Source organism: Symphodus melops, assembly GCF_947650265.1.
Source record: "Symphodus melops genome assembly, chromosome: 19".
NCBI classification, from domain to species: Eukaryota; Metazoa; Chordata; class Actinopteri; order Labriformes; family Labridae; genus Symphodus; species Symphodus melops.
The window spans coordinates 16,753,252-16,768,846 of NC_136709.1; the positions used below are offsets into that span (position 1 = coordinate 16,753,252).

The following is a 15,595-nucleotide window of genomic DNA, read 5'->3' on the forward strand; positions in this document are numbered from 1 at the left end:
CCTGATTTCTGTGTGAAATAACGAAATGTCTGAGTGTTTTTTTTTCACCCTTATGTGTTTTTAATGCTGTGGTTGCAACTCTCTGGTCGAACAGATGGCAGACTGAGGTGGCTTGGGTCTCTGTTTTCCAGGGTCGCTGAGCAGCCAAAAAAAGAACACAGCAACTTAACAATAGCCCGGCACCAACCTTCAACCCCACCCCCTTAAGATCTCCTCCAGAGTCATTATCAATGACTTTCAATGACTCCCGTGCTAAACAACACCAAACTATCCAGTCATATTGTCACTTACGTCTGTTTTGTAAACACACAAAGCAGCGGGTATTGTCCAAAAAGTGACGTGATGACTCTTTTCCCCTGCGTCTCCCACTGATCGCCACACATGCGGGCAGCGGCGGTGAACCAAACTGTCGCCTGGGGTTTCTACGGGTGACTGGAGAGCTGACTTTTGGGCTCCCAGGCAAACGAGCACATGACAGATTAGTGTGTGGGCCTCCTCCAGGCGTCCACCTCTGTGACCCTTAGGAGCCCCCTCTTTACCCCTCCTCACCCTTTTGCTCTTGGCCCTAAACAACAAGCCCTTCTCCTTTGTCTCCGCCCTCACTTTATCCAAACTCACACAACAACACAAGGAAGTGAAAGCAAACAGATTTTAAAGATCACAACCCACATAGATATTTCTTCATCTATAATATTTATGACTTAAAAAAAGGTATCTATCTCACATTAAAGTAGATTTAAACAAAATAAGAAAATAAGTACGTAAACTAAGTCGCTGAGCATGCATTAAAAAGTTCTTGTCCGATGCAATGTGCATACCACTGCAAAGATAAAGTGAAATATGGACATATAAGAGCATTCAGGAGTTTAATGTAAAAGAGAAAGGGCTCCGGTATCTCAAAGTGTTTGCAGATGTGTGTCTCTCCAGCAGTTAAATGCTGCTTGTACTGGAACAACACACACGGATTAGATGGACTAGAGGAGCTTAAACAAAACAGGGGGACACTACGGAGCTGACTGTTTAGTCTACTCAAACAACATGCCCTCTCTTTCCACAGGGACGGCCTCTGTACACTTGTTTATCGTTTGGGACAAACATCCGTTGCCAGGGTCCAGCCTCGCATGCGCCCATGTCTCGTGAATGACCCTAGCTGGCTCTTTTATGTGCGTCTATAAAGGGCGGTCGAGAGAGCAGCTAGGAGGGCTCGACCTGACGATGACACCCTGTTGTCATGGAGACTAATGCTATGTTGGGCTTGGGATTGGGAGTGGAGGGGGAGAGGGGGGGGGGGGGGGGGGGGGGGGGGGGGTTTAGCTACTGTCAGTGGTGTCTAATGATGTTTGCAGCACAATGCACTCATCGACACGCAGAGTGCTCACTCTGGTTAACGCCTGCATTAACAGAGAATCTTTTCAGATCTGGTGTGCAGGGATATTACAGAATACAATAATGATAATTTCATCAATTCACTTGGAAAAATATTTTGAGTTTTGCTCACACTGTTGTTTCCCAAAAGAGGATAAAAGGGAAACATATACCACCCAAATGACTGTGTCAGAATAGTGGCTGATGGTTCAAATTGTCCCCTTAAACGAACTAAATGTGGACCTTTGATCATATAGTATAGGATATAAAACACATTCTGTTTCTGACCAACACTCCTACTGCTCACAGTACAAGGATTTTCCAAATGTCCAAGGGATATATCACTTCCCTTTCAAGGAGCCCAGGGGACCAATACACCTGGCTTAGCAGCTTAACAGAATTTCCCCAAACACCCAGGCCAATGGTGGCCCAGTACAGAACCTGAGACGCTTGATGCTTGAGAGGGCTACCTACTTACCCATCTGACTGACCACTCACCCCCCCCTCACACCTCCTCTCTGCTTCTCTCTTTCCAACTACCACATACCCACGTGTGCAACCCTCTAAACTGGGCCAGGTTTTGCTCCTGAGGTCCCCTATTTATTTTCATAAGCGTTTGAGGGTTTACACTAGTCCAAAGACAAGGCGAGGGCCCAGAGTGGTATCTTTGGATTTGAGTGCTTCCTGTTTTCATTGCAAGGCCGACCTCTTGTCTTTACAGGGGTGAGTAAAGGCTAGCAGGGGGTGAGAGGGAAGGAAGGCCAGGGGCACCGAGGGGCTAATTGTAGATTTTAGCCTTTGCCAACAAAAGGGCATCACCTTGTGCGACAATGACAGAAAAGCTCCAATCAGTTTTATTTTCTCAGTATTCACATTCCTTCTCCTCTTCATGTTTTTTGTAGCTTTGAAGCACACTAGAATATTTTACCCCTAACAGTGAAGTTTACCTTTCTGATAACATAATCTCCCTGTAGTATTGAAAAGCTTATACCAACAGTCTGGGATTTTCCTTCCCCTAATGTGGCTGGAAGACATCCAGAAACTCCTGGAGAGGGAGGGAGAGAGGGAGGGGAATTAGAGAGAGAGAGAGCAAGAGAGAGAGAGAGAGAGCGAGAGGGTGGAGGAAGGATAGAAGCAGGGAGTGAGAGACTGTCTGACCCTCTTCTGCCAGCTTACACCCAGCTGATCTGTCCAACCATTGCAATTACATATAGGGCATTTAAGGTTGCCAGCTCACGTGCTCTGTGGCGTTGCATGTGTATATACTCGACATAAATAAGGTCAGCTTTATCACAGTTTGTCTATCGAATAATGGTATTTGTAGCGTCAAAATGTAACTTTTTGGTTCCACTGTTGGTAAATATGGGTTAAAATAATGTGCATTTCTATGAGGCTGATCAATAAGAAAACCCTTTTGCAATTTCTCCCAGGAGAGTGTGAGGTCAGAAGAAAAGCGAGGGGTAGGTGGGAGGGGAGCGGGAGAGGGCAAATTTGTTATAGTGAATCCAAAAGCCAACAGTTGTTACTATTGGCCTGTGTTGTTTTTCTGCGTGTGAAGGGGGGTCCTCTCCTTTTGAGCTTTTCAGAGGACGTGACAATGGCTGGATGTTGAGAACAATATGTAGAGGAGACCCCTGCGGCTCTTGCAAGAGGAGCTCCATGCTGGCCCCACAGTTTGAGAAAATACAAGGCCGCTCCTTTCACTCCTCACCCCTCAGTTAATGATTGCATGAATGGCAGAATGCCGCTATAGGCCATTCAGGAGCCAAAGTCCCCAAGAATTCACCCTCTTGCACAAACGCATCCAGCAATAGCAAATACATTTGCTTAACAAATTAAAAGAAAGGAGAATGGCTAATGGGTGTGAGTGTGTGTGGTGTGAGAGAGAGGGAGAGACTGAGTGAGAGAGTTTATGGGTGGGAGAATTGGATGGTGAGAAGGGGGATAATTCAATTAGTCCTCTTCCTCAGTAGAGAAATGAAGCAGGTTAAAAGGGAGGGATTATTATTTGTACAAGACTGGCCAGGGCTTCATACAAAAGAAACAAATAAAGATTGGAGAGAACATCTACAAGCAGGGGATGTGATAAAGCAGAGAGGGACAGAGAAAAAGAGGGCCTTGAATTAACCGCCTGAATTAACCGGCTGTCTGAAAATGCGCCTGTGCCCGACATTGGGCTCTATTCCTCCTCCTTTTCTTTCTCTTCTTTCAATTCAATTTAAACAACTTTAAAGAAATTTGTTGGCGACTCTTCTCAAAGCCTGTAAGCGTCATTCTGTCTTTGTCTTTGCATCTTTTGCAGAAGTTTCGGAGGCTTTTCATGAAAAGAATAGACGACATTTCACCTTTAAACTCAATAACGTGTTTTCTTTACGCAAGTTTGAGTAGATTCCATCTCAATTAAACAAATGTCTGTTTTTCTCTTTATTCCCCAACAAGATCTAAATCAAATAGAAAAAAAAACTATTCCTCTAAAATGATGTGAAAAAAAAAAGTGGATTCTCGCCTCCTGCTCTCAGTCTGTGAATGAAGCCTGGTGCATACGCGTCAATGAGAGCTCTCCAGTCAGGGAACGATGGAGCCTGTGAACAGCTGTGAAGTCATTTTGATAATGATGAGAATAATAAGCATGCAGACTGGCGTGGTGGAGCCGCTAAGGCCTGCGAGGCTCAGGGCTTTGCTGTTGCAGCTTCACTGCTCCTGAATAGATAAAAGTGATTAAAGCACTCCTGATTATCCCTGACCAATATGTAATGGATTTACAGCCCTTTCAATTAGGCCGTATTTGCTGGCCACACAGTACTTGGGGTTTTGGTTAGGTAATCAGGGTACAGAGGGCACGGGTGGGGGGAGAGAGGGACACAGGGTGCATCTGACCGTCTTAAAATTTTGTCTGAATTAAGTCTTCTCTGTATTCTTTTCTAGGATTGTCCCTCTGTCTCGATGACATGGAGCCGCATGCTCCGAGAGCAGCTTATGTGTCCTGCCGTGGCCACCTCCTCCTGAAATCTGACCTGTGTTGCAAAATCAATACAGCCTGATGTTCTGATAATGTCCTGACATTAGTGAGGGTGGGGGGACATGTGGTCCCTCCCTTAACACTTGGCACAAACAGACAGAAAACAGACACCAAAAGAAAAAGCTAAGCCAAGAGCTTTTTCACTTTCTTCTCCACTATTTTTTTCCCATCGACAAAGATATATTCTTTAGCATTAAATGAGCAAAACAAATCTTTTATTTCAATTTAAAAATTTAAAATCTTTTTTTAAGACATGGGCTTTTTTTTTTCTTACACATGAACTATCCACCAATACAGGAATGCGTGTGCTGTACCTGAATATCGACACACCTACACATCACAATCTTACTCCAGTAACCACTCCTAAACTTAGCCTGCCCCCCCCCCCCCCCCCCGAAAAACATTCTTCTTCAGGCCAAACAAAAAGTGCATCTCATACTGGAGAAAATGTCATGAATTGTTGGGCTGTCCATCTCACACTGTGAATGTGCTGAGCAGAGTAAACAGTCCAAACTGATTAGATTGACCTGGTCGCGGTGTCCCTGTGACAGGCGGCTGACAGTTGAGCATCACAGCGCTGCTGCCACTCAGCAACAACTTCGTGACAAGTGTGTGTTTGTGTGAGCAAGATTTTTTTGAGCGTGTGCAAGTTTTCTAAAAAAAAATTAAAAAAAAAAAAAGAGAGAGAGAGAAAAGTCTGTGCTTACCGTGAGATGCTGGAACAGCCACGCCCTCATGATGTTAGTGGCCACCTTGGGGAAAATGCCACGCTTTTTCTGCCTCTTCTTATCCTTGTCTGGATCATCGTCATCCCCTGTGCCAGGCGATGCAACGCTGTTGTCTAAGCCATCTCCTAGACGGAAACCAAACCCCGGGTTAAATAATATCCCAAACTACAACACAGCACTGACTCCGAATCTTGTGAAAAAAAAAAAAATCTCAGCGCTGAAATAGAGATACAGAAAAAGCTGACTTTAAGGCCTATGAGAAATGGATAAATGGACAAATACCACAGATAAGAAATTCATATGCACTTTACTGAGGCCTAGCAAAGCCAGGCTTGTATAGTGGAAGAAATGGATGTAGGGGGGATTGAGATGGCCTTAGACTGAGAGTGAGGGGTTTACACAGAGTTGTTGTTCAACCCAGAGCACAGCAGTGGGGTATAAGGGTTAATGACTCTTATGTTATGCTTGGACGCTGTGTGGGTAGTTCTACAGTAGGAGGAGGAGGAGGAGGACACAAAAACAGAGCAAGATGCCAAAAATGGACAGGGAGCCTTCATGTACACAAGAGGCTCGGACTCGTGTCATTAATTCAATTAAATTTGCATGCTTGACATAATGTAGAGCTTTTTTTTTTTTTTCATCTTTTTGAAGAGAGCCAAAGGGGACAGGAAGGAGGAATACAGTAGTTCACAGACATTCGTGCATTCATGTTGCGTGCACAGACACACACTCGCATACAAACAAAACTCAAAGGCGTTGATAATTCACAGCAAAGTAGGGATGTGATCTGGGGTGCTTCATTGTTGCACTTCGATGCACATAATGGACTCCTCTAACCCCCCCCCCCCCCCCCCCCCAATCTCCAGACTCTCTTAGTTGTCCTCTACCCACTCCCATCCCTTGCAGCAACCCCTCCCCATTCCGCCACATGATTAGCATGACAGGCCAGCGGCGGCTTCGCCTACATTAATGTCCGTCAGCGTTTGATTTCAAGAGGAAAAAACATGCACAAACCCTGGCACGATTTCTCCTTTTAAAATCGAAGTTTCCATCTTTGTCCCTTGCCTTTTTCTTGTTCTCCTTCCTCTGCATTAATTGTGCATTAGCAAAAATGATTTACTTTTAAGAGTCATAGTTATTTTTTCTTGCCCCCGGGCACAAATGCCTTGAAAGCCTTCCTTGAGGGCATCTAAATTATGTATCTGAAAAACTCCTCCACTAAGGCAGGGAAGGACCCTGACGTTCTCAAAATTCAGACGCGCGTGTCCTCCTGTTTTTGGGGAGGCATCAATCACGAGCACCTATATAAGCCTTAATCTGGCATAAATATTTGAACTAATAACATTAAAAGAGGGAAAGAAAAAGGATCCGACTGGTGGCGTAATCAAATGCAAAATAAATGAAGAATACAAGGACAGCAGGGGCCCTCTCTTCAAACTACTTTCCCCACTTTCTTTCCCTTTTCTGCCCCCTTGTTCTCCCCCTCTTTTTTTTGTTCTCTCTCTGTCCTTCTTCCCTTTCTCTGCACTGTTTTCCTTCCACATCATTAGTGAGGAGCCACACGAGAGGCGAAAACAGAGAAGTGCAGACTTTGCGCTCCTTTGCACCGGTAGAAGTTAAAGAAGCAGCAGCCCCACTGCAGCACATATGGGAACGGGGACACAGACTAGGGGTGTTGTAATTGTAGAATGGGCATTCATTAGTGGTAAATGCCGTAAATCCCAAGCTAAGTACGAACCCTTGTTCAGGAAAGCCTAAAACAATAAACTTTGGTCTGGCCGTAGCGCTGCCCTGACTGTGAGGGGTTTCCTGAGAAATGCGACCCAGGCGGAAGTTGAGCCCAACTCCCTCAGTTTGCTTCCACACTTCAACAACAACACAACTAGTGAGCTGTGAATTTCAACCACCCTCCCCTTGTTGCTCTGCTTTTGAGCTCCGCTGAATAATGTTGATACACACTTTGCTTGTTTGTTTGTGTGCCGCAAGGTTTTGTGTTGATTTTCGAGCTGGTCCGCAAATCCCTCTCCCGCTGTGAGCAGTCAGGCTCATCCAATGGAACCACACAGTGGCCAAAAGGCTGGCAGATTAATTTTATTGACGTTTCCATTTTCACTGCAATGCGATAGCCTCCCCCCTGGCCAGGGCCGGAGCGACCCATGCGTATTTACAGACTGACCTGTCACTTCATTACCCAGCATGCTCGCTGCCTCCTGCCCTAGTCTGCAAGGGTGAAACTGGACTCCAAGGCTTTCAGCTCCTCTGTCCCTCTTCATGCATGCTCATGTGTGCACAGATTAGACATGTTTGGAATGTGTGTACAGTACGGCACTGATAAGAGGTATTGAACTAAGAGAATAAAGGAAAATCAAGTGTGGATAGAAGATTAAAAGGAAGAAACACAAAAAAGAAAGGATAAAGGAGGAGGGGGAGGAAGAACAGAAGGAGTAGAAAAAGAATCAAGAGGGCCCAACTTGCACAACCTCATTACATCTAAAGGAGAGCTGGTGCTTTGCATCCACCCCCACTCCTTTCTTACGAGCGAGAGAAGAAACGCTGCAGGGCAAATTGTCCCAAACGCTAATGGCTTCTGACTGTTCCCTGGCAACTCTGCCATTCTAACCTGTGTGGATGTGCACTCTGTGAAAAAAAAAATGGGGGGGAAAAAAAAGTACAGGGCAGAACAGGGGGAAGCGTCCCATCATCTGGCCATGTGACACAGATGGGGGTTGGCTATTAGGAGGCAGCCGAAAGGCCTGAGGGAGCCGAGGTGCAGGAGTGTAGCCCCAGGCACTTTTGGAAAAGCAGCGCCCTTGGAGATGGAAAAAAGACAGCCCCCTCATTCCCCCCACTTTCTTTCTGTCTCTCTCCCTCTCCCTCCTCCACTCGAGCAATATCTTGACTTAAAGTGCTCGCGACGAAACTTTGTGCATATTTTCATAAGCACAAGAAACGAGATGGTGTAATCAGGCGAGATGGAAGACAATGACCAGATGCAAACGCGGCGAGAGATTGAATGAGCACACAAACAAGCCAACAAGTCGGAGAGCACATTACGCTCACATGCATCCCCTCTCTCATCACCACTGGGTGGTTATTAAAAATGCATTCAGATATATCTCCCTGTAAGTAAATTGGTCTCAGGGCTGAGCTCATTAACGGGTTGGGAAAGGACTGTAAACATGTTGCAACACTGCTTATCTTGTGTTGGCACGTTCAGGGTCGCTTCAGGATTTCTTGCACAAAGAACTGGTTTCGCACAAAGTGTCCCAGAGTCCGTGAATCCAGGGGAGGCCTAATGACTTTGGAGATCATGCTTCATGTCTACGAGGCACTATGCCCCTCAGGGAGCCACTACAGTCTAGTCTGCCCTGGAAGCATAATGGATACGGCTGCAAGTAACACATATTGCAGCTCTATCATTCCCCCATCCTATATACTCATACATGAATGAATAATGACTCGTCAATAGTTGGACAACACTAAAACCCAGACATGGTTAGTTATAAAATAACACTCCTGACTTTCCTATACGGTGAATACGCCTTCTTAAAGCTTCTAGACAAGCATCCGATGCTGTGTTGTGTGCGTTTTATTCTGAGGGCCATGCAGTGATTTTGCACAGTGAGGCCCCTGCATTTGTTTCAGACTAATGAAGCAAGAGTGTAGAGGCAGTGGCTTATGGAAGCTGTGGTTAAAGTGACTAATTACAACAGACCCCCCAAGCCCGCTGTCAGCCCAAACTAGTCAGGCATGTTCACCCAAGCTCGCTCAAATGAGGCGAACTGGAGAAAAGTTAGAAGGAAAGAGGAGTACACAGAGAACAGAAGCTAAGAGCTAGTAGCAGCTTCTTTGGCCTTCTCCACCTTAGCACGCTATGGTGACCGGCTTCTCCAACCCTCCCTCCTTTTTTACACCACCTCTAGCCCTGCAGGCTTGGCCGCTGAGAATGAAGAGAAAAGAAGAGGGGGATTTAGAGCCTCCCTTTCCCCTCTTTTTCCCCTCAACTTTTCAGCCAACATAAGCGGCGTTTAGCACATTCAGTTCCCCCCCAAATGGAGGCGAATGAGAGAAGCAGTGGGGGCTCCTCTTTTGTCCGTCTGGTTACCCCTTTTATTTACTCTGGATTTACGAAGGGGTCTTTGCCGGCACTGGGACCACATACTCCTGACACACACATACACACACATACACAAACACGCACCGTTTCTATTCACACTAGAGGAATGGCCGGCCCTCTGCGGCTCTAGGGATTACAGCTCCTCTGGTTATAAGCGCATGCTAGCAATATGCTTCACACTCACGTAACATACAACACAGACGAGCGCTAACGAGTAGAACATAATCCCTTTAATGATAAAACACACACTTGAGCCTCCAATTTTAAACAGCAAGTAACCCATCAGGAGAGTTTGTGTGACCACAGCATATGGTTAACTGCATCCATTCGGATGCATACAGTAGATGAGGGCTCTAAACAGCACTGTCTTTAGTAGCAGCCAGTCTTTTTTTTTACGCTGATTATTTCCTGATCTGTGCTTAAACAAGCAGCAGCCCCTTGCACTGGACCATAAAACAACAGCTTAGTAAACAGCAAGCATGCTGACAAATTGGTAGCGCTCAAGCCGGAGTCATTAACAGCCCTAAAACCTGTCAGAGCAATTACGACAAACTCTCTCCTTCAGCAAGTCTCCCCTGCTAAACTCTCATGCCACTGCCACACCTTCATCCCCCCCTCCCCACCCCCCCCTCCCCCCAAACAGCACCAGTACTGTGCAGCTCAAGGTAAATGAGAGAAAGCTTCCACTTTTGCTTCTCTCCTCCACCAGCCATGACACCCCAGAGAAAAATGGAGGACAAACCTCTATCTCAAACCCAGCTGTATCCGCATCCTGAGTGCTACGACTGAGCGGTTCTTTTGCATGAGAAGTAATGTGTAGTTGTCTTCCCCCCAAAAACACATCATTAAGTGTTCCCTTAAATGAAGTGGAATAAGAGCTTCTAATTAGATAGGGTTTTTTCTATGTGTGGGGAAGCGAGGCAGTCAGGCAGCAAGAAAGGAAGAAGAGAGGGAGGTGTGTGTGTGTGTGTGTGTGTGTGTGTGTGTGGGGGGGGGGGGGGGGGGGGATAGTTGTTCAACAACTCCTGTACCTCCTCTCCTCCCTCCTTTCTCCGCCCCTTCTCTAAGCCCCCTAACCCTGCCATCAGGCAGATATCTCTCTGTCATCCCTGGAATGCTGAAGATAACTATCGCCTCTCCACCGATACAAGGCCTCTCTCCTCTCACCGGCACAGCGTTGACCCCACTGTGCACATCCCTAACCAGAGAGGGTGAGGCTGAAGTGAAGTGGAGGGAGATGAGAGAGAAAAAGAGGGGAGGAGAAGGGGTGAGGGTTGGGAGGGGGGGGTAAAACTTTTCTTTAACAGCCAGTTAGGCTATATTACCTTTTAACCCAAAATAAGGGCTGGAGCTAAGCCACCCTCCCCTTCCAGCTTCTCCCCTGGAGCCAAAGAATAGTAGTGCATCCAGAAGGAAGGGGGGGGGGGGGGCTGGTTACTGCCTTTTTCTCCAGAGTCACTGCCCAGAACTCTCTTGATCTTTTCATAAGATTAGCATCTGCCAAGAACCTGAAATTTAGCACTGGTTGCACAAAATACACACACCATCCAAGTCTTTAAATTGGACTGACTATTGGTGCAATTAACCTTCTACCTGCAGTAACAATTGTCTTATTAAAGCAAGAAGTTGGATATTTAGAAAACCTTCCAGTTATGTTCCTGTTCTGTACACTGGTACGTAAATGTACATAAACACATAAAGAAGTGCTACTTTTTACACACATGGGGAGTATGTAGAAAAGGATGTACGTCAGTTCAGACACGGTCCGCCATCCAAAGGGGGGCTTTTATTTGCAGAGGGAAAAAAAGAGCTGAAGAAAAGCGGTGGAATAAAGATGTATAAAAGAAAAGGAGGCAGGCTGTTGCAGATGTCAGGACCCAATTTGCATGAATGGCAAAGGGCTAAATTGCAGGGGACGGGGGGGAGCTACCCTCCTCTCCACCCTCACCCCACTCTCTCTTTTTTTGGGGTGGGGGGGGGAAACTTAAAGGGAGCTGTGATGCCCATGACTGCTCCTCACTCAGCAGACAGGGATCAGTGGCTAATGAAGGGCTTTGGGTCTCCACCAGACATTTCACACTCTCTGCCTCCCTGACAACTCCACCCTGCTCCCCCCATGTGCTCCAACACTGCCACTGCCTCTTCCCGGAGAATCCAAATCAAATAAGGCTAATTGGTCTCGCAGGTAATCGCAGTTTGGATCTCGTTTCTTGATAAACAAATGTTTAAATCTGCCACAACCTATCCGAGCCCCGCTTCTCTACACCTAGATTCTGTGCTCGTCTTCTCTTACCAAATATATCACGGCTGGAGCTATTCTTCATATTAAAACCAAAAAATTGTCTAGATTTAAGCTACCCCTTCTATTATTTATAATCGTGATAGAACAACAGAGAAGCATACCTAAGTCCTAGGGTGTGATGCTGATTAAATATTAAAGAATAGGTATTTCCCAAAAGCAAGTGGGGCTATGTTGAATTGAAACAAGCACGATCATTAGTCAAACAAGCTGATTCCACACTTTTTCATCTTTCGAAAAAAAAAGGCTGTGCTGCTCGACTTTAGAAGGAGAGAGAGAGAGAAAACAGAAAGCAATAAATGGATGGGTCCATCTGCTAGTGAAGTTAAGGCTACAATCCTACAAGGTACTTTCAATAAATCTTCTACCTAAACCAGGAGAAAGAGCATGCTGTATGCAGGTCACTATTTTTAAAACAGTGTGGTTTTCATGATTCAGAACAGCTTTCACTGTTTGAGGCAATTTATGGTTACAGCATCAGCCCTGGTTCTCTTACCCTCAATTACAATTTAAAACCAAACAAACAAACACAGTTTTTGTACTTATGACTTGGATTTATTGCAGACTTCTATGCCACACCTGATGCGCACTGGCATCAAAGGGAAGTTCAACAGAGATGTGGTTTTCTACATAGAGCTGGAGGGTTTGGTAGAGTAAATGGATTAAAAGGTTTATAAATCAACAAGTCAACCATCAGATTGTAGCCTCTGCTCAGCAGCCCTCTCATCAGCCAAATGCCATGAAGATTTTTTTTTTCTTCTTCCTCGCTCTCTTTTTTTTTTTTTTTTTTTTTTTTCACACAAATGTCCTGGAGGCAGGGAACAAAGCGAGCAGAACTGATTACTGCGCTGCTGCCCCGCTCCGCCAGTCTAAACTCTGTTTGGCTTCCTAATGAGCTCACTAAAAACCCAATTCATCACCCATAACCCCTTCTCAACCTGCCTTGAAATCCCCCATTATGGGGAGGCAAGGACAGTCCGTTTACAGGCTTTGAGCTGGGGTCAAGGGCTGTGGTGGCGTTCGTGGCAACAGCATGGCCAAGGTTATCTCGACACAAGAGAAGGGATACTTTCAATGGCATTTTTATTTTCCTTTCAGCCAATAATCTTTGCTAGTTGTCACTTTCCATCGACTTTATGCATTAAAAACACATCTATTTCTATTATTTTAGCCTTAATGGGTTGTTTTGAGACTTCCCATGAACCTCCCCCATCCATTTTGCCCCCCTCTCTCACTACACCAGCGGTGTCCAGGCCCAAGCAGAGGAATGTCCGGCTTGATGACTGCAGCAGCGGGAATGTCCCATTCCAGTCAGTGTTCGCACCAGAGATTTCAAGTTTAATACCCCTACGTCCCATCCCCGCAAAGACAGGAATTTGGTGGGAAGAGAGGAGAAATGAGGAGGGGAGGGGGGGTACAGTAGGTCGAAAAGGGAGATGCTGAGTTTAAGAAGCGCTAAGAAGGTATGAAAATGACTAAAAGTGAAGTGAAAAGAAAGAAAATATCATACAGGAGGAGGTATAGGATAGGTAGTGGGTGTAGGTGGAAGGGGGGGGAGGGGGAGGAGTGGAGGAGAGGGAGGACAGAAGAGGGTTGGGGTAAACTCCCACAGTTCCTCATTACATGAAGCTGAAATGATCCTCCTGACACCTGAGCTGTAACCAAGAGATTACAGAATTGATGAATCCTCGGTTTAAAATGCAGCTGTTTTATTCTGCTTTAGTAATTAATTCTTTTTCCGATAGCGTATTGATTAAGCGTAGCCCCTGATAAAGTTCAAACTGAGAGAGATCCCTCCTGGGGCTTTGGCTTGGCCTGCTTGTGAGAGTCAATGAAAACTTCCTCCCTCCACCTGAATCTCTCTCTCCTTCTGTCAGCGCAGTTTACCCTCATAAATTAGTCAGATCTGAGAGGAGTCAGGCTCTTGCTTGGTTTGTACTAGCTTCGTCTGATCTCTGTTTTCTTTACACCTACACAAATGCACATTCTCTCATTGAAAGCTCCATGGTACAAAACTTCCCAAAACATGAATTTGAAGAGGTTTACTGAGAAGCTACAGTACGCGTACATCTCAGGCAGCAGATTTCTTCTTTTCCTTCCCACTACCTCGTTCTCATCCTCACCCCTCACAGAAAGAAACCTCGGCATACAGAACGAGAGCGTCTCCTCTCACAAAACTACTCTTTCATTCTTTTTATCGCCGTGTTTTTCCATACTGCTGTGAGTGAGAGTCTGATCAACAGAGGGTAAAGCGGTTCTCTCCAGGGAGCCAACTAGAGGAGAAATCAGATACGGCTTTACAAGAGAGTCAGCCGCTCATGTCTTGTCAAGACCCCTCACCTACCGGTTCCTTTACAAGTCAATAACCAGGGCCCAGTGTCGTCTGCTGGGCCTTGGCACACATTCACCTCTTTTCTATAGGAAGCAGAGGCAGGGGGAGTCCTGGTGCAAACCTTAATGCAACAATATTCTGTATGATATGCTTTAACATTAGGCTTATGACAGTAACAAATACATGCTCATGATCCTGGCCCTAATGGGAAACTACATTAATCCCTACTTTACAACTCTGACTCCTTTAACATTCATCTAATACATCCTGACAAATAATTGGTGACCCCATGAGACAAGAAGAACCAGTCAGAAGCCCTTTTCAATATTAAAAACTAATGAAAGACTGAATGAATTATGAAGGCAGAAGGGAAAAATATAATTAGAAAGGTGGAAGTAGTGCTTAATACATTTACTCGAGACTATTTCCTTTCGTTAATGGGACCACAGCATGCAGAGAGAGGGGTTTTGACGTGGCTAGTATTGACTGTCCACTCTGCTCCTTAAGGTAAATCCAGCAGGTCATTTCATTAAGGCCCAATTCCATGGCACTAATTTTGATTTTTGGGGGCTTGACAGCTGTTGGCAGTGGAAATTGCTATGGCAGGAACAGTGAGAGAGGAGACTATTACTGCTGGGGGGGAAAACAAATTGCAAAGTCTAGGTTCAGATTACTGCCACTCTGCCTCACTGACCACAAAAAGTTGGATTTTGTCACATTTCCAGCCTTTACTTCTTGATTGGTTCTTGAGAAAGGGGAATTAGAGAACAGGGTTGTCTGTTTTGGAATAAGGGTTCAACTAAACAAGTGCATGACATAATGCACAGTAATGTACAATGAGTTTACAGTGTCGGACTAAAAACATCTCTAAATATGATAAATGCAATACAACTGCTTTGCAAGAAACCTGACAGTTGTTTGACTTATGTGTGATTTAATTGTGGTCCCTGGTAAAGTAAAGCTAGGCTATCTGGTGTTGAAGCTCATCAAGCTACACCAGAAAACAACAACAGTCTTATATATGACTACTGATTGAATCATAGTCTATCCAACAAAAGGATTGTTGATTCAGTAGTTTCATAAAAGCAAGATTGTATTACAAAACATTCTCCTGTCAACTCTGTCCATTTTTTTACGTTTTTTTTTTGTATTTTCGAAAAGAGACTCATCTTACCTCATCATGCATGACTACTGTCTGTTGGCTGACATTGAGATGGATCTGACTTGCAATGTGAACTCTAAATCGCCTCGCCTTGCAAGTAATCATGCAGCATTAAAGTTCCAGAAGGAAGGAGAACAAGAAAAGCAGCTCTTCCTCTGATGCTATTAATTAGCAGTGCTCTATAGCTCTCAGCTTTTTGAAGCTCTCCATCTCCTTTTGTTTCAACCTCCGCTCTTTTTTTTTTTTTTTTTTTTTCCTCGGTGTGGACTTCTTTATTGACTTTTCAATTTTCCCCTCACATCCACCCCCTGCACTAGCTGTAGCCCCAGCATTTCTTCACTAGTAGCCCGGCCCCGACAGTACCCCGAAGCCCCACTATCCGAGACGCCGGCTAGGGAGCCCTCAGAGCTGGGCAGGCCCTACAGCTCCCACCAGCCCACAACTGGCTCCCCACGAGACCAAAATCAAAGAGAAAAGCCCTTAAAATATAACCATGGGTATAATGAGGGTGCTCCAAAGAACAATAAGCATATACACCAAAGGAGACGAGGAGAGTAGGAGTACAAAAGACAG

General features: G+C 45.4%; 1 protein-coding gene across 5 annotated transcripts in view; it reads right to left on the reverse strand.

The window, feature by feature from the left end:
• meis2a (Meis homeobox 2a) overlaps positions 1-15,595 on the reverse strand; it is a 76,374-nt gene that overhangs the window by 37,734 nt on the left and 23,045 nt on the right. For 4 of the 5 annotated variants that reach the window (XM_079370295.1, XM_079370291.1, XM_079370294.1 and 1 more), the window contains exon 8: positions 5,092-5,237. In XM_079370295.1, the coding sequence (XP_079226421.1) occupies positions 5,092-5,237 (146 nt within the window). The remainder of the gene's footprint in view (positions 1-5,091; positions 5,238-15,595) is intronic. The other variant, XM_079370293.1, reaches the window with a different exon arrangement.